Here is a 23,988-nt window from a genome sequence, read left to right on the forward strand (position 1 = left end):
GAGATTGAGTGTATAATCTGCAGTCCCCCAATAGCAGATAAACAGGGAGTTTGCAGTTACTAAACCTTATCTGGGGTGTAACTTTCAACTGACATCTTGCAAACGAAAACAAAATATCGTTTGAGTGATCTAAAACAGACCCGTAAGTTGTTGGGGGTTAGCGTCAACGCATTTGCATTCCTTCAGCGATTTGCAAATCCGTTTTCAACGCCCGAATAGCAGTGAGGATCTGTGTTGTCTGATGGGACAGCGGAAGGCCCCAGCCAGTGTTCAGGAACGTCCCAGAGCAACGCAGGCCAAAGGCTTTTGAGGGTGGGGAATGTTTGTCAATAGGAGCCACCGACTCTCTCACCCTCACTGCTCTGGAGCTAATCAAGGCCCGCCCTGCTCCCCCCCCCCCCCCCCCCCCCCCCCCCCCCCTCCCCCCGTTGGGAAGCAGTCTGCTGCACAACCCTGGCATCAGGTAACGTCCCCGAGGAAAGAGGAGGCCATCCCGCCTCTCGGGCCTGTTGCCGCCGCCACTCAATACGATCGTGGCCGACCTCCCACCTTTCCCTGCCCCTCTGTATCCCAAAAAAAAAACCCCCTACTCATCTCACTCTCAGCGTAGGGACCCAACCCTCCGCGGTGGAGAATTCCAGAGGTTCGGGAACTCTGAGCGAAGGCAACTTCCCTCACCTCAGTCCAAGATGGCCGACCCTTTTACGCTGAGACCGTGACGTTTCCCCCCTCCCCCCACACCACCCCCACTCTTTCCAGAACCGGGGACGACAGCCTCTGAGCATCTATCCTGCTCAGGGTTGTCTTCTCTTCGAAGAGCTCTTTGTTGTTCCAGACCCTGCAGAATATATACGACATTCATTGAAATGACGCACCCTACATTCAGTCAACCTTAAGTTTAGTCTGGCGTCTAACAGGCGGGAAGCAATTGTTGTTGGACAGGAGTGGCTGCCCTCCCACAACCTGCCCACGATTGTTGCTGAAGAGTTCAACGCGTTAGCGTCACATTTTCACGTGCGTGAGTGTTATTTGTGAAGAGGTCGCCGTGATTGAAACCCCGCTCAGGAGGATTTGCTGTCGCCCGGCGATTAAAAGCCGAATCGATGGATAAAAGCCTCGTGGGCAACGTTGAGGACTTCGACCTCCGCCCCCCCCCCCCTCCCCATGAGGGGAACGAGCCGCAAATTGATTTTCCTTCTCCCCCAAGTAAAATCGAAGATTGAAGGCAGGCGGGAGACGGGCTGACGATCAGTCCCCTTCCTCCTCACCGCCAGCCAGCTCCTGGACTGAGAAATCTCTGCTCAGACCCTCCATGTCGTGGTCCCCCGTGTCCAGACGGTGCGGCGCACGAAAGGACGTTGCCCGCTGCAGAAATTCCTGGTGCATTCTCACCTCCGCCTCCTCGTCGCTCTCCAGTTGCCGGCTAAGCTCGCATGGCTCATCCAACGAGGTCCCTGTAGAAACAATCCACACATCAGTTCGTCCATCAGGAACCTGGCCCGGAACTGCGGCCCAGGATCCAGAGAAACAACCTGTTTTTATATTTATTGCTCAGTTCAAGGTGATGCCTGATTGGGAGCCAATGTAAATCAGCAAGCAAATCTTCGGCTGACGCTAAACTGAGACAGCGCTGTGCGGCAGAAGCAGGGGGGAAGGAGCACCACGCTGTCAGAGGGTCAGTGCTGAGGGAGCTCCGCACTGTCAGAGGGTCAGTACTGAGGGAGTGCCGCCCTGTCAGAGGGTCAGTACTGAGGGAGTGCTGCACTGTCAGAGGGTCAGTACTGAGGGAGTGCCGCACTGTCAGAGGGTCAGTACTGAGGGAATGCCGCGCTGTCAGAGGGTCAGTACTGAGGGAGTGCTGCACTGTCAGAGGGTCAGTACTGAGGGAGTGCCGCACTGTCAGAGGGTCAGTACTGAGGGGAGTGCCGTACTGTCAGAGGGTCAGTACAGAGGGAGCCGCACTGTCAGAGGGTCAGTACTGAGGGAGCTGCACTGTCAGAGGGTCAGTACTGAGGGAGTGCCACACTGTCAGAAGGTCAGTACTGAGGGAGCGCCGCACTGTCAGAGGGTCAGTACTGAGGGAGTGCCGCACTGTCAGAGGGTCAGTACTGAGGGAGTGCCGCACTGTCAGAGGGTCAGTACTGAGGGAGTGCCGCACTGTCAGAGGGTCAGTACTGAGGGAGTGCTGCACTGTCAGAGGGGCAGTACTGAGGGAGTGCTGCACTGTCAGAGGGTCAGTAGTGAGGGAGTGCTGCACTGTCAGAGGGTCAGTACTGGAGTGCCGCACTGTCAGAGGGTCAGTACTGAGGGAGTGCTGCACTGTCAGAGGGTCAGCACTGAGGGAGTGCCGCACGGACAGAGGGTCAGTACTGAGGGAGTGCCGCACTGTCAGAGGGTTAGTACTGAGGGAGTGCCGCACTGTCAGAGGGTCAGTACTGAGGGAGTGCTGCACTGTCAGAGGGTCAGTACTGAGGGAGTGCTGCACTGTCAGAGGGTCAGCACTGAGGGAGTGCCGCACGGTCAGAGGGTCAGTACTGAGGGAGTGCCGCACTGTCAGAGGGTTAGTACTGAGGGAGCGCCGCACTGTCAGAGGGTCAGTACTGAGGGAGCGCCGCACTGTCAGAGGGTCAGTACTGAGGGAGTGCTGCACTGTCAGAGGGTCAGTGCTGAGGGAGTGCCGCACTGTCAGACGGTCAGTATTGAGGGAGTGCAGCACTGTCAGAGGGCAGTACTGAGGGAGTGCCGCACTGTCAGAGGGTCCATACTGAGAGAGTGCCGCACTGTCAGAGGGTCAGTACTGAGGGAGCGCTGCACTGTCAGAGGGTCAGTACTGAGGGAGTGCTGCACTGTCCGAGGGTCAGTATTGAGGGAGTGCAGCACTGTCAGAGGGTCAGTACCGAGGGAGTGCCGCACTGTCAGAGGGCAGTACTGAGGGGGTGCTGCACTGTCAGAGGGTCAGTATTGAGGGAGTGCAGCACTGTCAGAGGGTCAGTACCGAGGGAGTGCCGCACTGTCAGAGGGCAGTACTGAGGGGGTGCTGCACTGTCAGAGGGTCAGTACTGAGGGAGTGCTGCACTGTCAGAGGGTCAGTACTGAGGGAGCACTGCACTGTCAGAGGGTCAGTACTGAGGGAGTGCTACACTGTCCGAGGGTCAGTACTGAGGGAGTGCTGCACTGTCAGAGGGTCAGTACTGAGGGAGTGCCGCACTGTCAGAGGGTCAGTACTGAGGGAGGGCCATACTGTCAGAGGGTCAGTACTGAGGGAGGGCCACACTGTCAGAGGGTCAGTACTGAGGGAGTGTCGCACTGTCAGAGGGTCAGTACTGAGGGAGTGCCGCACTGTCAGAGGGTCAGTACTGAGGGAGTGCCGCACTGTCAGAGGGTCAGTACTGAGGGAGTGCCGCACTGTCAGAGGGTCAGTACTGAGGGAGTGCCGCACTGTCAGAGGGTCAGTACTGAGGGAGTGCTGCACTGTCAGAGGGTCAGTACTGAGGGAGTGCTGCACTGTCAGAGGGTCAGTACTGAGGGAGTGCCGCACTGTCAGAGGGTCAGTACTGAGGGAGTGCTGCACTGTCAGAGGGTCAGTACTGAGGGAGTGCCGCACTGTCAGAGGGTCAGTACTGAGGGAGTGCCGCACTGTCAGAGGGTCAGTACTGAGGGAGTGCCGCACTGTCAGAGGGTCAGTACTGAGGGAGTGCTGCACTGTCAGAGGGTCAGTACTGAGGGAGTGCCGCACTGTCAGAGGGTCAGTACTGAGGGAGTGCCGCACTGTCAGAAGGTCAGCACTGAGGGAGTGCCGCACTGTCAGAGGGTCAGTACTGAGGGAGTGTTGAACTGTTAGAGGGTCAGTACTGAGGGAGTGCTGCACCTTTCCAGATCTTTCACAGCTCCAAGACAGAGTCATTATCAACCCAAAATGTTAACTCTTTCTCCCTCCTGTCGACAGACGCTGCCAAACCTGCTGAAATTTTCCGTTTCTCCCTCAGCATGCGCAGTATTTATCTTTACAGAAAATATTCCTTTGTGTAAAATCTGGCAGGAAAACTGCCTTTTAAAAGGGATTAAACAATTCCATTGAGAGCTTGAAAGGTGATTTAATCGCTTTTCCTTTTAACGAGCTCTGCCATTAAACATTAAAGTGTTGAGGGAATCATTTACATTTTAATCTGTCCCTTCTCAGTGATGTGGGAGCGTTTCCATCTCCCAACATCTCTTTCCTGTGATATTCTCATTTAGGTTGAGTTTGAGGACCTGTCCGATTCTTATCAGCTTGGGTTGGAACCAATTTAACCTGTTGGTGCCTGTGGATAAGGGAGCGTCTCTAAATTGCATACCAAAAACTGATCTGAAAAGCACCTGGTGTAAGTAAGGGACCGTCCTTCAATGGAGAGAAGGGTGTGCGTATCTGCCACACCTTTCACAATGCCGGGAACGCACCAGCCAATCGAAGCCCGGCCGCTGTTGTCCCGTAGGAACCCAGCAGCCAGCGCGCGCACAGCAAGATCCCGCACACAGCACCGTGATGACGGCTGGGACGACGGTTTGGTGTCGTTGGCCGAGGGCCGGGGGGGAGCCTTTGCCAGATTATTACCAGGGCTGCGAGGGTTAACTGATGGGGGTCAGCCCCCACAAAACTTGGCTTGTGGGCCGTAGAGGTTGGAAGGTTGAGTGGTGATGCAGTTGAGGTGTTTAGGAGGTCGTTCGGAGAATCGATGGTGAGCCGCCATTTTGAACAACTGCAGGTGAAGGTGTCGCCAGGGGTGGTGGTGGTGGGGGGGAGATTTCCGGGATTCTACGCCAGCGACGGTGAAGGAATGGCCAAGTCAGGGTGGCGTGTGACTTGGATGGGGAACGTGGCGTTCCCTACGTGTCGGCTGGCGCTCGGGTGGGGCGGTCGCCGATGGGAGTGAGATGGGAAAGCTTTGGGATGGGCCTAAGTGGACTGGTTGGGGGGGGGCGGGGGACGCGCAAGACCCGTACGCTCCCAGGAAATTCTCCCGCTCCGGGGCGCTGCTCACCTCTACCTGCATGGCCGTGAGATTTATCCAGCTCCTCAGAGCCACGACCAGTGGCTGAAGAGGGAAGCGGCAATGTTTGGCGGCTATACGTCTCGTGCCATTGACTGAACGCCATCTCAAAGGACTTTGCCAAGCAAACCGTGATGGCCTTGGCCTTCTCCGCCTTGTTGCACAGGAAGACGCGGCACTGGAGCTGACCTTTGCTCTTGCAGATGTAGAGGAAGATGTTGGTGTGGCCCCTATCAGCCGTGCAGTAGGCAATGTCATGGAGGTAGGTCTTGGTGATCTGCCGGCCACTCGAGATCTCCTTCACCTCCAGGTAGCGGGGCCGCACCACCAGGGCGTGGTCCTTACTGACCTTGCAGGGCTCCTTACCCACCAGACGGTTGACCACCTCCCTGGTCTGCTCAACCTGCAGCGAGTAGATCTTCTCCATCCCCATGTAGTGCACCTTGAAGAGCGGGTCACCATGGGACATATTCTTGGTCTTGTCCTTCTTAAACCTCCGACGAAAAACAGCCGGCGAGTTTTTGATGCTGTGAATGAACTGGAAGTTGTTGAGCGACATGATGTCAAACGTCCCGTGGACCTCTTCAAACGCCTCTTGAGACGGTTCGGTTAGACCTGGATTGCGAAAAGAGAAAAGAGACCGTGTTGAGTTTGTTCACGTCTTTCCCAGCATCGTGGGTGGGGCCAACATTTATTGCTCATCCTTAATTGCTCTGAGTGTCTCGCTCAGGCATGTCGGAGGGCAGCTAAGGGGCAACCACATTGCTGCGTGGGGCCTGCAGTCACATGTAGGCCAGACCGGGTAAGGACGGTAGATTTCCTTCCCCTAACCCAGATGGGTTTTTACCACAATCGTTTCACGGTCATCATTAGACTTTTAATTCCCGATTTATTTTAATATATTGAATTTAAACCTCACCTTGGTGGGGATTCGAACCCTATTCCCCCAAGAGCAGCACCCTGGGCTTTTGGATTACCAGTCCAGTGACAATCCCACCCCCTCCCCAAGAGCAGGAAAGGACGTGGGTCAACCATCACCGACTCAGCCAGCCAGCCAATCACAAGCGGCCAGGGGAGCGAGAGGGCGCGAGAAAGACTTGTATTCCTGCAATGCCGTTCATGACCTCAGGGTGACCCCTCGCAACTTTGCCGTCATTTCTGAAGTGCAGTCAGGTGTCGCCGGTTGCGTCCACGCACAGCAAGATCCCACGAGCAGCGACCTACTGTTGATTTTTTTTTTGGTTAATCACGTTGGTTGAAGGATAAATACTTGCCCAGGGTGCCAGGGAGACCCCGTCCTCCCCCACCCTCCTCCCTCTTCCTCGGGTTCCCATACACACACCCTCGAGGGTGCGGGTCAGGCCTCGCAGTCATGTCCCAAGGACAGAACAGAACTGACTCGGTCATAGAAGGCAGAGAGTAGCAATGGAAGGGTGCTTTCTGATTGGAGGGCTGTGACTAGTGGTGTTCCGCAGGGATCAGTGCTGGGACCTTTGCTGTTTGTAGTATATATAAATGATTTGGAGGAAAATGTAACTGGTCTGATTAGTAAGTTTGCAGACGACACAAGGTTGGTGGAATTGCGGATAGCGATGAGGACTGTCAGAGGATACAGCAGGATTTAGATCGTTTGGAGACTTGGGCGGAGAGATGGCAGATGGAGTTTAATCCAGACAAATGTGAAGTATTGCATTTTGGAAGGTCTAATGCAGGTGGGGAATAGACAGTGAATGGTAGAACCCTCAAGAGTATTGACAGTCAGAGAGATCTAGGTGTACAGGTCCACAGGTCACTGAAAGGAGCAACACAGGTGGAGAAGGTAGTCAAGAAGGCATACGGCATGCTTGCCTTCATTGGCCGGGGCATTGAGTATAAGAATTGGCAAGTCGTGTTGCAGCTGTATAGAACCTTAGTTAGGCCGCACTTGGAGTATAGTGTTCAATTCTGGTCACCACACTACCAGAAAGATGTGGAGGCTTTAGAGAGGGTGCAGAAGAGATTTACCAGGATCTTGCCCGGTATGGAGGGCTTTAGCTATGAGGAGCGGTTGAATAAACACGTTTTGTTCTCACTGGAACGATGGAGGTTGAGGGGCGACCTGATAGAGGTCTACGAAATTATGAGGGGCAAAGACAGAGTGGACAGTCAGAGGCTTTTTCCCAGGGTAGAGGGGTCAATTACTAGGGGGCATAGGTTTAAGGTGCGAGGGGCAAGGTTTAGAGGAGATGTACGAGGTACGTTTTTTACACAGAGGGTAGTGGGTGCCTGGAACTCGCTGCCGGAGGAGGTGGTGGAAGCAGGGACGATAGTGACATTTCAGGGGCATCTTGACAAATACATGAATAGGATGGGAATAGAGGGATACGGACCCCGGAAGTGTGGAAGATTTTAGTTTAGACGGGCAGCATGGTCGGTGCAGGCTTGGAGGGCCGAAGGGCCTGTTCCTGTGCTGTACTTTTCTTGGTTCTTTGTACCCCCAGCAGTGCAGCACTCCCTCAGTACTGCACTGCGCGTGGCGGCCTAGAGATTTCTGTTCTCAGGGCTTTGGAGAGGACACAACCCTGGCTCGGAGCCGAGAGGGGTCCTATCTGCTCAGCCAGGGTTGACACACTCCCGAGGTCCTCGTTAACGTTCGAGGAGAAAATGTCTCCCCCCCCCCCCCCCCCCCCCCCCAAACCCGGGCACAGTCCCGATTTGGGGATTCCTGCTCAGAAGCAAGGACATGCGCAGTCAGGACACCACACATCACACAAGACCGGCCATTCCTTCCACCCTTGCTGCCTGGGTCGGCTCTCACAGAACGTCCGCCGCCTGCCGGGTAAAGCACAGCAAGATCCCACCGCGATGCGGGATCAGTGCCTCGGGGGCGTCCAAAAATGCTTGGCTTCGTCCCCTCCTTGAAGTGTAGTCACTATCCCTGTACCGTGGTGAGGAGTTTATAACGCTGATGGGGTTCTATGAAAGGGAGGGGGGGGGGGGGGCATAGATGTTCCAGTCAGGACACAGGGCTCGTTTCTGTCCTGTGTACTCTCGGATATACGATATCGAATCCTACCCGACCTGCCTGGTTCCACTTAACCTCTCCGCTTCTTAGAGCGCGGCCTTGCTTAATTCCCAGTGTCTGCAACACCGACTCCTCACCCAACTCCGCCACGCACACAAAGGCTTGCGCCAAGCGAGCATCAAAACGGTTAAGTTCCAGAAAACATACCTGACAAACCCACACCGGGCCGGGGTGGCGTTTCGGCGGCCGACTTTGTTGTCGAACGTATTCCGTTTCCAACGCAGCTCTTTCTAATCCCGTGGCAGCCACAGTCACTCGCCCACTAATTAAATTCTAAATAATTAACTCACTTTTCCCTCACCCCGTGCTCAGGGAATTAAATCTTTCCCTGGCAACCACACTGCCAATGAAAAGAGGCAAACACAAATTGAAGACCGTCCTCGGAGTCAGACACACAACAATCGCAGCACCCAAAGGCTTGTTTTTGAACAAGGAGCTGTCACACCTTGTACTGATGTAATTGTGTGTGTGAGACTCTATCTAAACTCCCCCCCGCCCCCCAGCTTTTGTTTGTCAGTCCAGAGCTGGGTAATAATAGACAGAAGCCATTGTACACGACAGCCAATGACTGTGCATCCAACTCCCGTAAACTGAAGATTGATCGAGACTAGATAAAGTCGTCTCAGTGATATTGGTCAGGAACAAATATTTGCCCCCCACCCCCCCGCACGAGCATATTAGGGTGGATCTCACACACACACACACACACACACCCCCTCCCTCTCTTCCCCCGGCATCCTTCGAAATAATAGTGGCGTTCCACAGGGATCGGTGCTGGGGCCTCTGTTGTTTGTCGTGTACATAAACGATTTGGGAGGAAAATGTAGCCGGTCTGGTCTGTAAGTTCGCAGATGACACCAAGGTTGGTGGAGTGGCAGATAGTGTTGAGGATTGTCAGAGGATACAGCAGGATATAGACAGGTAGGAGACTTGGGCAGAGAAACGGCAAATGGAGTTTAATCCAGACAAATGTGAGGTAATGCATTTTGGTAGGTCTAACATTGAGGGGATATATACCGTAAATGGCAAAATTCTGAGGAATATAGAAAGTCAGAGAGATCTGGGCGTGCGGGTCCACAGATCTTTGAAGGTGGCAACACAAGTGGAGAAGGTAGTCAAGAAAGCAGGCGGAATGCTTGCCTTCATTGGACGGGGCATCGAGTATAAAAACTGGCAAGTCATACTACGGATTTATAGAACCTTGGTACGGCCGCACTTGGAATATTGCGCACAATTCTGGTCGCCACACTATCAGAAGGATGTGGAGACTTTGGAGAGGGTGCAGAGGAGGTTTACCAGGATGTTGCCTGGGTCTGGAGGGTGTTAGCTATGTGGAGAGGCTGAATAGACGCGGACTGTTTTCATTAGAGAGACGGAGGTTGAGGGGCGACCTGACAGAGGCCTACAGGATTACGAGGGGCATGGATAGAGTGGATGGGCAGGCACTCTTTCCCAGGGTGAAGGGGTCAGTCACCAGGGGGCATAGATTTAAGGTCCGCGGGGAAAAGTTTAGAGATGTGTGAGGCAGGTTTTTTACGCAGAGGGTGGTGAGTGACTGGAATGCGTTGCCAGGGGAGGTTGTGGAAGCAGATACATTAACGGCGTTCAAAAGGCATCTTGACAAACACATGGATAGGATGGGTATAGAGGGATACGGCACGAGGAAGGGCTGAGGGCTTTGGCCAAGGGTGGTATCATGGCCGGTACAGGCTTGGAGGGCCGAAGGGCCTGTTCCTGTGCTGTATTGTTCTTTGTCCCATGCAGCCCTCTTGAGTTTTCTTCCCTCCTCCAATACCGGCCTCTTGAGAACCCCCCCCCCCCCCCCCGTCCCCCCCGTCCTGCCTGAGGCCTAAGATCGCCCACGTCCTCCCTCCCTCCCTCTCTCTCCTTGACGTGCTTCCCAAATCCAACACCTTTAACCGAGTACCTGCCGTAACATCCCCTCATGCGCCTCAATGTCAAATTACCTCCCAGGCGGCTGGGGACGTCCCGGTAGGTAGAAGGTGGCTATATCAACGCAGGTTGTTGTTGTCGCCGTGTACTCCAGATCAGTTTTCAGTCTGCAAAGGCGAGGCGCCCCCTCATCTGCCCGAATCCTGAGCAGCCGATTGAAACCCGGCTGATAGGAATCCTCACGTCTTGGCGATCGACCTGCCAAAAATAAATATTTTGCTGTGAACGCTTAGAGATTCAACCTTTCCATCTGGGAGCTTGCTGTGCACACGGTGGTGCAGCGTTCCAGCCTTACCCACCAACACATTCTGCTATCTTACCGTGACCATTAACTCCTCTTTAGTCCTGAATGCCACCATTCACCCTATCTTTGCCTGTGTCCAGGACATGTTCGTCCCGTCTTTATGGATTTGCGGATGACACTAAAGTTGGAGGAGTTGTGGACAGTGCGGAAGGATGTTGCCGGTTACAGAGGGACATAGAAAAGCTGCAGAGCTGGGCTGAGAGGTGGCAAATGGAGTTTAATGTAGAATAGTGTGAGGTGATTCATTTTGGAAGGAATAACAGAAAGGCAGAGTACTGGGCTAATGGGAAGATTCTTGGTAGTGTGGACGAGCAGAGAGATCTCGGTGTCCATGTACATAAATCCCTGAAAGTTGCCACCAAGGTTGAGAGGGTTGTTAAGAAGGCGTACGGTGTGTTAGCTTTTATCGGTAGAGGGATTGAGTTTCGGAGCCATGTTGCAGTTGTACAAAACTCTGGTGCGGCCGCATTTGGAGTATTGTGTGCAGTTCTGGTCGCCGCATTGTAGGAAGGATGTGGAAGCATCGGAAAGGGTACAGAGGGGATTTACCAGGATGTTGCCTGGTATGGAGGGAAGATCTTATGAGGAAAGGCTGAGGGACTTAAGGCTGTTTTCATTAAAGAGAAGGTTAAGAGGTGACTTAATTGAGGCATACAAGATGGTCAGAGGATTAGATAGGGTGGACATTCAGAGCCTTTTTCCTCGGATGGTGATGTCTGGCACGAGGGGACATAGCTTTAAATTGAGGGGAGATAGATATAGGACAGATGACAGAGGTAGGTTCTTTACTCAGAGAGTAGTAAGGGCATGGAATGCCCTGCCTGCAACAGTAGTGGACTCGCCAACATTAAGGGCATTCAAATGGTCATTGGATAGACATATGGATGATATGGGAATAGTGTAGATGGGACTTTAGAGGGGTTTCACAGGTCGGCGCAACATCGAGGGCCGAAGGGCCTGTACTGCGCTGTAATGTTCTATGTTCTATGTTTATTTAATTGGGGTTTAAAGCATTTTTGGGCCTTCTTGAGGTTGCGGGGAAAATACAAGTTCCCGCTGATTATTTTACTTCCCAAAGGTTGATGGACGGGTGTGATTGGTCGGGAAAGGGTGAGGAGGGATGGGAAGGGTGGAAAAGTTTTCAATTTGAAAACAAGGTGGAGAGAATTTCATGCGTTTAATTTAGCAGCATCCCATCTGGCCCGGTGTTTGAGACGAAGGAACCTGAGCATTACATCATCTGGGACCTGGGCCCGGGCCCAGGCCTGTTCATCGGTTGCTAGGCAACGGCATCCAGAATCACCCGTAGAGATTGGAGCAATCTCAGCAGCTGAGGTTTCAGTAAGGTTTGTTGGGGAGACGGGGGGTGGGGGAATGGGGGGGTGGGGGGGGAAGGGGGGGAGCGGGGGGGGGGACATGAGCGAGAAGGAAAGAGGAAATTGAGGATCTGTGGGACTCTTTACCGCAGAGAGTTGTCGAGCTGTGTTCAAGGCCGAGGGAGACAGATTTTTAATCAGTGAGGGAATCGAGGATTACGGGGATAAGGCGGGAAGGTGGAGTTGAGGATCGGCACATTTGGATCAGCGAATGGCAGGGCGGACTCGAGGGGCCGAAGGGCCTCTTCGTGCCCCCTGTGCCTTCCGGTCTAGACAGGATCCCAGAGTTAGAACCCTCGTTCGAATATGATGACGGTGGAGGTCCTGGGGTACCAGAGAGATTTTGTGGAGTCACCTCCCGCCGGGGTGTGAGGCGTAAGAGGCCATTCGGCCCCTCGAGCCATTCACTCATGGCCGACCTGCGCCGTGGCTCCACATACTCGCCTTCGTTCCCACGCAACAACGACGGCTGACCAAAATCCATTACTCCGATTTTAATGGAGCTGGCATTAATTGCCAGATTCGAGAGCTCTATTCGTTCGCTAAACTTAAAAGCCCAAGGGCTGTGGTGGGGATTTGAACTCTTGTGTCTGCGTCATGAGTCCCGCCATTTGGATGACCTGCCCAGTAATATAACCACGGCCTCCGCCTTCCTTGTAGGCTAAGGGCCTGGTGTAGAAAGCGTGGGTCAGGGTGCAGTCACATGACGTAAAGGATCACATGACCTGAATCTAGAGGGCAATCTTGTACTGGGCAGAGACCTGCGTAGAGGCAAGCATGGAGACATGAATGGACATAGTTACAAGTAGTTATTAAGCATTTACTATTAAACTATACAAGTCCTACCGAATAACCGGGCACCCTGGCAGGGCCAGGCTGACAGTGCCAAGGTACCCAGGTGCCAGAGGGAGTGTTACCACCGTACCTAATGCCCAACCATCCGGGGGGGGGGGGTCTTGGTGTCCTGGGAGACCTGTCCTGAGGCCAATATCTACCCCCCCCCCCACTCCCCCACCCCCCACCAAAACTGCACAAACAGGTCACTTGGCCATTATCCCATTGCTGTGTGTGGGATCCTGCTGTGCGGCAATTGGCTGCCGTGCTTCCGACATCACCACAGTGACTGCACCTCAACAGAGTACTTCATTGGCGGTAAAATGTTTCTGACGCCGAATGAGGTTCAACTCCCAGCCTGGCCATTTGAGAAGTAAATTCAGTCCAGGAGGTCGAAGACTAGCGTCAGGAAAATTGATGATGAATCTGTTGTATTTGTCGGTTAAGAACCCAACACAGTTCGCCGGTTAGCCTTCAGGGAAGGACATCTTCTGTCCTTATCCAGTCTGGGCCTACATGTGTTCCAGGCCCTCACCAAAATGGCCGCCGACTCGCTTCCCCACAAAAAGCAGTTGAGATTGGCGGCTCAGCTGAAAATTTTGAAACTGAGATTGATAGGTTGGTGGGTATTGAGGGTTATGGAGTTCAGATGCAGATCTTCCATGCTCTCATCGAATGGCTGAATGGCCTCCCTTTCTCCTTCGGCAGCCCTTTGGGGTTGAGGTTGACGTTGTTCCACTCGGTGGATCCTGAGTCCAGTCGGCAGACTCTGCCACATGCGGGGGCAGGCAGTAAATGGGCCTTGTTTGGATGGTCGTGCGATCTCTCCGATGCCCTGGGTGAAGTCTGTTGACGTGCTGGCTGCCAATCGTAGAGTCCGTCCTTACAGTACAGTAGAAGGTTATTTAGCCCATCGGATCTGCACTGACCCTCCGAAAGAGCACTCTACCCAGGTCCACTCCCCTGTCTACCCCGCCCTATCCCCCTAACCCTAACCTTTGGGACACAAAGGGGCAATTGATCATGGTCAATCCATCTAACCTGCACATTGTTGGACTGTGGGAGGAAACCGGAGCACCCGGAGGAAACCCACGCAGACGTGGGGGAGAACGTGCAGACTCCGCACAGTCACCCGAGGCCGGAATCGAACCCGGATCCCTGGCGCTGTGAGGCAGCAGTGGTAACCCACGTGGGCCGCCCTCCTCTTTGGCCAGTCCCCCCAGCCAGAGTCTCGCAGAAGCCGGCTGGCCACTTTAGGGAGGATTCTAGCACATGGTTTCTGCCAGTGGAAGAGGCAGAGCCTGTGTGCCTTGTCCTTTTTATATGGGTCGTGCAGTGCCCCCTTGTGGTTATGCCACCTCTGGGTGGCCTGATTACCCATTGGTTGTGTCCTGTTCCAATGACCCATTGGTTGCTTGTCTGCTTATCATGACATCTCTGGTGCTCCCTCTAGTGGTTACTGAGTTATAGTGTATTTACATTAACCCCTTGTGTATTTACAACGATGCATATCACTACACCCCCCCCCCGAAGTGGCTGCCCACTCCGTCAAGGACGCAAAATAAATGCCCACACTTTCGACAACTCCTACATCTTGAGTGTGAATATTAAGAGAAATAAAGAGAATGGCGGGTTTTGGATGCATGGACATAAAAAAAAAAACGAGACACAAAAAGAAAAGATGTCAATGCACGGATCCCTCCCCAGTTCAGCTCGCTGGTCTCTCAAACCGTTTGGGCCAGCAGTCCTAACTCACAGAGCGACTTTGTGTCCCCGGCCGCTGGCTCATACAGGCTGGAACGAGATCGCGAGCAGATTCTGTCGGAGCCGCTGCCACCCCCACCCCACACACACACACACATACACACACACACACCAGCTATCCTCGCAGACAACCCAGGGCAATCCTGTGTGCGATCCTGGTTCTCCCTGAGTCAATCCCTCACCCCCCCACCCCCCTCTCCGCCCTCCGCTCCTCCACGAATAAACATTTTTTAAAAAAACACCCCTCCAAAAAAACACCCCCAGGGTTTAAAAACTCAAGACGGTTTTAACAATCAGCTCTCCCTTCAGACAGAGAAGTTTTATCCTTCCCGAACTCTTCAGCAGACCCAGAGAAGCCAGCAGAGAACCCGCCCCCACAATTATATTCGCCGCAAACATTGCTGACACTTAGCCGGCGAGTTTAAGCCGCAAAGGTGTCGATTTACCTGTTCTCTCGCAGACCGAAAGCACTTTGCCGTTCGACTTACTTACGACCTGTTGTCTGCCTCTCTCTCTCTCTCTCTCTCTCGCCCCCTCTCTCTCTCTCTCCCTGGCATTTCTCCAAGTCTGTTACTATTTTCAGCGAGAGAGGTTAGAAGTCACGTCAGACATCAGTCGGTCAGCCCACTCGCGAGGAGGCAGCCCCCAAAATGCCTTTTGGTTCCCGTGACACATAACTTGCACGTAGTCAGTTGCTTGGCTCAAAAGCGGCTCTGCACATTTGAAGGGGGGGGGGGGGGGGGGGGGAGTGGGCCGGGTGAAGTGGGGGGGAAGGAAGAGGCATTCGAGTCAGCTCTGAATGCAGGTTGTCCCAAAGGCTTTGTGGAACTTTCTGATCTACTCAAGCGGCACCGACACACAGACATTCCCTCTCCCTAATTTATCCCCAATGGGCCCATAATGCAGCAGACCGCCCCCCCCCCTCCAGATAACGTCAATAACCAGGCGTTAACCTCAGCCTAAAATCACCCCCAAGCCGCCGACCCCACAGGGAATCCCAGTTTATTTTCGCCCCAGAGACCTCGAAATAACCCCCCCCACCCCCTCCCCCTGTCCCAAATACAGGGCGGCACGGTGGCGCAGTGGTTAGCACTGCTACCTCGCAGCGCCGAGGGCCCGGGTTTGATCCCGGCCTCGGGTCACTGTCCGTGGGGAGTTTGCACATTCTCCCCGTGTCTGCGTGGGTAGGTGGATTGGCCACACTAAATTGCCCCTTAATTGGGGAACTAAAGAATTGGACGCTTTAACTCCCACAGACATTCCCCCCCCCCCCTCCTCTCCACCGATAAACCCCGCTCTAAAATTGTACCCCATAGCTCCTTTAAACAGCTCCGCAGAAATCGCCCCCCCCCCCTCCCCCTCCGGCCCCAGGTGCAGACTGCAATAATAACCAATGAGTTAATGCACTGGACTTACTGTTACATACACTGGGTTCTCCTGCTCTGCGCATGGAACGGATCTTAACCAGAACGTTTACTAAAACAATGCCACACCCTCTTAACCCTTCAGGGCCCTGACCGATCCCACGTTTCCCAGTGAAAGGCCCTCTTCCTCCCATCAGAAGCCAAGTTGCCCAAAGGGGAATGCACACGGTGTGAGCAGAGGGTGTAAGGGACACTGATTTAAAGGGCCCCTCCCCAACGAGAGAGGCCAATGCGAGTGTCCTTGTCGAAATCTTCCCTCCCCGCGATGACCTCCTTGGCCAAATAGCCACAGCTGGTGTCAGGAGGTTGGACGAGGAGGCCGGGAAGGCAGCCAGATTCACCAGGGAGGGTTGGGGTGAGAGGGGGGGGGGGGGGGGGAGGGGGAGGTTGCTGAGAGGGTGCAGCCATCCACCAAATACCCTTACCTCAACCATAAATCGGCCCAGCAATGGAGGGTGGGAGGTCAGGGGTCAAAGAAGTAGAGGGCAGAAGTCAGGGTCAGAGAGCGGAGGTCGGAGGTCCAGACTGAAAATCAGCGGGTGAAAAATAAAGTTTGTAACGCGAATAGGAAATGCTGGATAAACTCAACAGGTCTGGCAGCATCTGGGGAGGGGGGAGATGTGTTGACGTTTCCAGTCCGTCTGGTTCTTCTTCAGAGCCGAAGAGAGATTGAAATGTGATTAACTGGGGAGGGAGGGGGGGGGGGTGCGCAGAATGGAAGGCCAGGGGATACGGCAAAGTTAAGGAGAGGCTGACGAAGATGTCATTGACACCAATTCCCATGAGCGAATTAAATGTTTCCGCATATAATCAGCGCACAATCTGAGGTGGAAGACTTCAGGCGCGACTCGCTATACGCACGTTAACCTCATCACAGTCGACCTCAACTGCTCGAGGGATGAGGGAGGTAGTTCAGGCCGTCAATGCACGGGCGTTTAAGACACTCCCACTCCGTGCGCCAAATGCCAGTGACGTTTCAAAATGGCGACTACCTACGCCCTTGCTGACGGTTCACCTTTAGACACGTGGCATATAAACTGACCCATGCGGCTGGAGGGAATTTTCAAGGTTTCAACGCCTGATATACACGCCAACGGTAAATCTAGCAAGCACCCAGGTGCTGTAATTATACCCTCCCAGAGCGGCGCCACATTGCCAAGACTGAGCGAACCGTTCCCATGTGACACGTTTACATAGCATTTTGCATTATAAAAACAGGTTGGTCAAATTTGCCCACAAGAATTCGGATTTTGAATGTGTTAATAGATATAATAGAACTCCTTTGTAATATAAAAGAACTCCTTCGTAAACTCCCCCCGCCCCCCCTCACTTTCAGTGGAGACTTCAATTGAAAGGGAACGCTTTTTAGCCTCATTTTCCACGAAAATAGAACATAGACCATACAGTGCAGAAGGAGGCCATTCAGGCCCTCGAGTCTGCATCGACCCACTTAAGCCCTCACTTCCACCCTATCCCCGTAACCCAATAACCCCTCCTAACCTTTTTGGACACTAAGGGGCAATTTTAGCACGGCCAATCCACCTAACCTGCACGTCTTTGGACTTGTGGGAGGAAACCGGAGCACCCGGAGGAAGCCCACGCAGACACGGGGGAGAACGTGCAGACGCCGCACAGACAGTGACCCAGCCGGGAATCGAACCCGGGACCCTGGCGCTATGAAGCCATTGTGCTAGCCACTTGTGCTCTGGTGCTGCCCGAGCACGGTCGCAAAATGTGGAAACTGTTCCTCAATGTCCTCCAAGGTTAACCCAGGAGAAGGTATGGACCAGGTTGAAACAAATTTAAATGTTGTACGATCCTACAGCGAATGAGAGAGTCCATTCGGCCCATTGTGGCCTCTGTCAGCCCTTCTGGGAAAAACCATTATTCCCACTTACCCCACTCATCAATTTCTCCATCGCCCGGCAAGTCTTTCCTTTTGGAAAGTTCCCATTGAATCTGCATCTGTCGCGATTGCTGGCAGAACCTTGCGGATCATAACAACTCGCTGCCGTTACAATATTCTCCCAGCTCTGGTTCCTTCCCCAATTCCCTCCAATCCGTGTCCGTCTGGCTTCCAATCGTCCAGCCACTGGTAACCGTTTTTCCCGATCCACTCCATCAAAACACCTCCCGATTTTGAATCAGAAACATGAGCCACAGGAAGAGGAATCGGCCATTGGGACCCTCAGCCCTGTCCCATCATTCATTGTGATCATGGCTGACCTTTGACCTGTACTCCACTTGCCCAAATCCCTTGGTTGGATCCCATATCCATTTTCGATCAATTGGACAACCCGTGTCCTCGGATCTTTGCCGTTCTCTTGAGTGCGAGCCGATACTTACCCTGTCCGTACCCCTCAGGATCTCCGATACCCTCTGATCAAATCTCCTCCCCTATCCTGACACTGTGACCCCATGTTCCAGACTCTCTAGTCAGGGAGGTCAAAGTCAGCCTTTCAGGACCTACCCTGTCAAGCCCATGAAGAATTTACATTTTTTTTAAATGTGTTAATTCCAGGGATGCGGCCTTCGCTGACTAGGCCCGGAAATCCATTGATGCTCTTCGATCAGATTGCCGCCCATTCTTTTATAATTCCGGGCCCATTCTCATCAATAAAACAATTTAGTTTGGATGAAAAGCTAGGCCCCGTGCTCGGCCTAGCCGTCTGGAAACCCGCTCGGTCACGTTGGGGTGGCCGTCGGAGCTGGAACAATAGGACAGACTCTTGTGGGGAAAATGAGACACTGGGCTTCCGCTGGAATAGCTGCCAATTCCACAGGAAGTTTGCATATATCCTTATCACATCTGCCTGGCCTCCCGGAGTGCTTTACAAACAATGAGTCACACTGAAGTGCAGAGGCTCAAAGCCACCCGTCTCGGAGCCTGAAGGTCAGGGGTTCAAGGTCAGAGACTTGAGCACAAATTCGAGGCTGACACTGCCAGTACTGAGCCACCTTAAACCCCCTCTATCCAATCAAGGCCCAAAAGATCAAATTGTTTCGAATCTTTAAGACGTGTTGGGGGAGCGCGCCACCCATGGGCCGACGTTAGCATCGGGTGAGGGCGAGATCGAGACTGGAATATGGCTTCCCCACCTCGTCAAGCAACGTCACAAGGCCGATAAGGACCAACTCAACAGCACGGCCGCGCAGTGGTTAGCACTGCTGCCTCAAGGCACCGAGCACCCATGTGGCTGCGTGGCTCTCACACCCACAACCCAAAGATTAGAATTAGAACAGTACAGCACAGAACAGGCCCTTCGGCCCTCGATGTTGTGCCGAGCAATGATCACCCCACTCAAGCCCACGTATACCTATCCCAGTAACCCAACAACCCCCATTCACCTTATTTTTTAGGACACTGAGGGCAATTTATCACGGCCAATCCACCTAACCCGCACATCTTTGGACTGTGGGAGGAAACCGGAGCACCCGGAGGAAACCCACGCACACACGGGGAGGACGTGCAGACTCCGCACAGACAGTGACCCAAGCCGGGAATCGAACCTGGGACCCTGGAGCTGTGAAGCATTTATGCTAACCACCATGCTACCGTGCTGCCCCTGATCTGCGGGTTAGGTGAACTGGCCACGCTCAATTGCTTCTTAATTGGGGAATAAAGAATTGGGTATTCTAAATTTAAAAAAAAGTATATCTCACCTTACATATATCTCTGACAGTGCGGCACTCCCTCAATACTGACCCTCCAACAGTGCAGCACTCCCTCAGTATTGATCCTCCCACAGTGCAGCACTCCCTCAGTACTGACCCTCTGACAGTGCAGCACTCCCTCAGTATTGACCCTCCCACAGTGCAGCATTCCCTCAGTACTGACCCTCTGACAGTGCGGCACTCCCTCAGTACTGACCCTCTGACAGTGCGGCGCTCCCTCAGTACTGACCCTCTGACAGTGCGGCACTCCCTCAGTACTGACCCTCTGACAGTGCGGCACTCCCTCAGTACTGACCCTCTGACAGTGCGGCACTCCCTCAGTACTGACCCTCTGACAGTGCGGCACTCCCTCAGTACTGACCCTCTGACAGTGCAGCACTCCCTCAGTATTGATCCTCCCACAGTGCGGCACTCCCTCAGTACTGACCCTCTGACAGTGCGGCACTCCCTCAGTACTGACCCTCTGACAGTGCGGCACTCCCTCAGTACTGACCCTCTGACAGTGCGGCACTCCCTCAGTACTGACCCTCTGACAGTGCGGCACTCCCTCAGTACTGACCCTCTGACAGTGCGGCGCTCCCTCAGTACTGACCCTCTGACAGTGCGGCACTCCCTCAGTACTGACCCTCTGACAGTGCGGCGCTCCCTCAGTACTGACCCTCTGACAGTGCGGCACTCCCTCAGTACTGACCCTCTGACAGTGCGGCACTCCCTCAGTACTGACCCTCTGACAGTGCAGCACTCCCTCAGTACTGACCCTCTGACAGTGCGGCACTCCCTCAGTACTGACCCTCTGACAGTGCGGCACTCCCTCAGTACTGACCCTCTGACAGTGCGGCACTCCCTCAGTACTGACCCTCTGACAGTGCGGCACTCCCTCAGTACTGACCCTCTGACAGTGCGGCACTCCCTCAGTACTGACCCTCTGACAGTGCGGCACTCTCTCAGTACTGACCCTCTGACAGTGCAGCACTCCCTCAGTACTGACCCTCTGACAGTGCGGCACTCCCTCAGTACTGACCCTCTGACAGTGCGGCACTCCCTCAGTACTGACCCTCTGACAGTGCGGCACTCTCTCAGTACTGACCCTCTGACAGTGCGGCGCTCCCTCAGTACTGACCCTCTGACAGTGAGGCACTCCCTCAGTACTGACCCTCTGACAGTGCGGCGCTCCCTCAGTACTGACCCTCTGACATTGCAGCACTCCCTCAGTACTGACCCTCTGACAGTGCGGCACTCCCTCAGTACTGACCCTCTGACAGTGCAGCACTCCCTCAGTACTGACCCTCTGACAGTGCGGCACTCCCTCAGCACTGACCCTCTGACAGTGCGGCACTCCCTCAGTACTGACCCTCTGACAGTGCAGCACTCCCTCAGTACTGACCCTCTGACAGTGCGGCATTCCCTCAGTACTGACCCTCTGACAGTGCGGCACTCCCTCAGTACTGACCCTCTGACAGTGCAGCACTCCCTCAGTATTGACCCTCTGACAGTGCGGCACTCCCTCAGTACTGACCCTCTGACAGTGCTGCACTCCCTCAGTACTGACCCTCTGACAGTGCGGCACTCCCTCAGTACTGACCCTCTGACAGTGCTGCACTCCCTCAGTACTGACCCTCTGACAGTGCGGCACTCCCTCAGTACTGACCCTCTGACAGTGCAGCACTCCCTCAGTACTGACCCTCTGACAGTGCAGCACTCCCTCAGTACTGACCCTCTGACTGTGCAGCACTCCCTCAGTACTGACCCTCTGACAGTGCGGCTCTCCCTCAGTACTGACCGTCTGACAGTGCGGCACTCCCTCAGTACTGACCCTCTGACAGTGCGGCACTCCCTCAGTACTGACCCTCTGACAGTGCGGCGCTCCCTCAGTACTGACCCTCTGACAGTGCGGCACTCCCTCAGTACTGACCCTCTGACAGTGCGGCGCTCCCTCAGTACTGACCCTCTGACAGTGCGGCACTCCCTCAGTACTGACCCTCTGACAGTGCGGCACTCCCTCAGTACTGACCCTCTGACAGTGCGGCACTCCCTCAGTACTGACCCTCTGACAGTGCGGCACTCCCTCAGTACTGACCCTCTGACAGTGCGGCACTCCCTCAGTACTGACCCTCTGACAGTGCGGCACTCCCTCAGTACTGACCCTCTGACAGTGCGGCACTCCCTCAGTACTGACCCTCTGACAGTGCGGCACCCTCTCAGTACTGACCCTCTGACAGTGCGGCACTCTCTCAGTACTGACCCTCTGACAGTGCGGCACTCCCTCAGTACTGACCCTCTGACAGTGCGGCACTCCCTCAGTACTGACCCTCTGACAGTGCGGCACTCCCTCAGTACTGACCCTCTGACAGTGCGGCACTCTCTCAGTACTGACCCTCTGACAGTGCGGCGCTCCCTCAGTACTGACCCTCTGACAGTGAGGCACTCCCTCAGTACTGACCCTCTGACAGTGCGGCGCTCCCTCAGTACTGACCCTCTGACATTGCAGCACTCCCTCAGTACTGACCCTCTGACAGTGCGGCACTCCCTCAGTACTGACCCTCTGACAGTGCAGCACTCCCTCAGTACTGACCCTCTGACAGTGCGGCACTCCCTCAGCACTGACCCTCTGACAGTGCGGCACTCCCTCAGTACTGACCCTCTGACAGTGCAGCACTCCCTCAGTACTGACCCTCTGACAGTGCGGCATTCCCTCAGTACTGACCCTCTGACAGTGCGGCACTCCCTCAGTACTGACCCTCTGACAGTGCAGCACTCCCTCAGTACTGACCCTCTGACAGTGCGGCACTCCCTCAGTACTGACCCTCTGACAGTGCTGCACTCCCTCAGTACTGACCCTCTGACAGTGCGGCACTCCCTCAGTACTGACCCTCTGACAGTGCTGCACTCCCTCAGTACTGACCCTCTGACAGTGCGGCACTCCCTCAGTACTGACCCTCTGACAGTGCAGCACTCCCTCAGTACTGACCCTCTGACAGTGCGGCACTCCCTCAGTACTGACCCTCTGACAGTGCGGCACTCCCTCGGTACTGACCCTCTGACAGTGCGGCACTCCCTCAGTACTGACCCTCTGACAGTGCGGCACGGCACTCCCTCAGTACTGACCCTCTGACAGTGCGGCTCCCTCAGTACTGACCCTCTGACAGTGCGGCACTCCCTCAGTACTGACCCTCTGACAGTGCGGCACTCCCTCAGTACTGACCCTCTGACAGTGCGGCACTCCCTCAGTACTGACCCTCTGACAGTGCGGCACTCCCTCAGTACTGACCCTCTGACAGTGCGGCACTCCCTCAGTACTGACCCTCTGACAGTGCGGCACTCCCTCAGTACTGACCCTCTGACAGTGCTGCACTCCCTCAGTACTGACCCTCTGACAGTGCGGCACTCTCTCAGTACTGACCCTCTGACAGTGCGGCGCTCCCTCAGTACTGACCCTCTGACAGTGAGGCACTCCCTCAGTACTGACCCTCTGACAGTGCGGCGCTCCCTCAGTACTGACCCTCTGACATTGCAGCACTCCCTCAGTACTGACCCTCTGACAGTGCGGCACTCCCTCAGTACTGACCCTCTGACAGTGCAGCACTCCCTCAGTACTGACCCTCTGACAGTTCGGCACTCCCTCAGTACTGACCCTCTGACAGTGCGGCACTCCCTCAGCACTGACCCTCTGACAGTGCGGCACTCCCTCAGTACTGACCCTCTGACAGTGCAGCACTCCCTCAGTACTGACCCTCTGACAGTGCGGCATTCCCTCAGTACTGACCCTCTGACAGTGCGGCACTCCCTCAGTACTGACCCTCTGACAGTGCAGCACTCCCTCAGTACTGACCCTCTGACAGTGCGGCACTCCCTCAGTACTGACCCTCTGACAGTGCTGCACTCCCTCAGCACTGTCTCTCTGACAGTGCGGCACTCCCTCAGCACTGACCCTCTGACAGTGCGGCACTCCCTCAGTACTGACCCTCTGACAGTGCGGCACTCCCTCAGTACTGACCCTCCGACAGTGCGGCACTCCCTCAGTACTGACCCTCTGACAGTGCGGCACTCCCTCAGTACTGACCCTCTGACAGTGTGGCACTCCCTCAGTACTGACCCTCTGACAGTGCGGCACTCCCTCAGTACTGACCCTCTGACAGTGCCGCACTCCCTCAGTACTGGTCTGGGATTGTCTGCCTCGATTACGGGACCAGGTTCATGGCGATGGATTTGTACCCATAACCCCTTGCCTGAGAGGCGAGGGAGACACCCACCGTGCACATTACTAATCCAAACTGTGGGTTTACTCTTACGTAAATACCTTTCCTGACCACTAGTGGGCAGAAATTCCTCAGTCATTGGAAATCCGTCATCTTTACCCGATCTGGTCTGATTCTACACGGACGACCTGCTGCTGTATATTTCAGACCCGGTTGGCAGTATGGGAGACATCATCAAGTTTGACCGGTTCTCGGGATGCAAATTTTCTTGGGAAAAAGCGAGGTGTTCCTGATGGGGACTGGAGGGCAGGAAAGGAGGTTAGGGGAGTTGCCGTTTTGAGGGATGGGGTGGGGGGCGAGCTTTAGATATT

The 23,988-nt window shown here is 54.6% G+C and overlaps 1 protein-coding gene across 6 annotated transcripts; it reads right to left on the reverse strand.

The window, feature by feature from the left end:
- Positions 1 to 438: 438 nt before the first annotated feature.
- On the reverse strand, positions 439 to 15,760 carry si:dkey-19b23.8 (low density lipoprotein receptor adapter protein 1-B). Of its 6 annotated transcripts, none has more exons than XM_038787027.1 (4): positions 15,739 to 15,760; positions 10,059 to 10,242; positions 5,019 to 5,642; positions 439 to 1,454 (listed from the first exon to the last, which is right to left on the reverse strand). In XM_038787027.1, the coding sequence occupies exons 3-4, from the start codon at positions 5,584 to 5,586 to the stop codon at positions 1,249 to 1,251; spliced, it is 774 nt and encodes a 257-aa protein (XP_038642955.1). In that variant the 5' UTR covers positions 5,587 to 5,642; positions 10,059 to 10,242; positions 15,739 to 15,760; the 3' UTR covers positions 439 to 1,248. The 6 variants fall into 6 exon arrangements, with proteins under 6 accessions (XP_038642955.1, XP_038642954.1, XP_038642958.1 ...); XM_038787026.1 differs by lacking the exon at positions 15,739 to 15,760 and adding an exon at positions 14,811 to 14,997; XM_038787030.1 differs by lacking the exon at positions 15,739 to 15,760 and adding an exon at positions 14,769 to 14,997 and having other exon boundaries at positions 5,025 to 5,642.
- Between the last annotated feature and the right edge of the window lie 8,228 nt (positions 15,761 to 23,988).

This window comes from Scyliorhinus canicula, chromosome 29, assembly GCF_902713615.1.
Source record: "Scyliorhinus canicula chromosome 29, sScyCan1.1, whole genome shotgun sequence".
Lineage (NCBI taxonomy): Eukaryota > Metazoa > Chordata > Chondrichthyes > Carcharhiniformes > Scyliorhinidae > Scyliorhinus > Scyliorhinus canicula.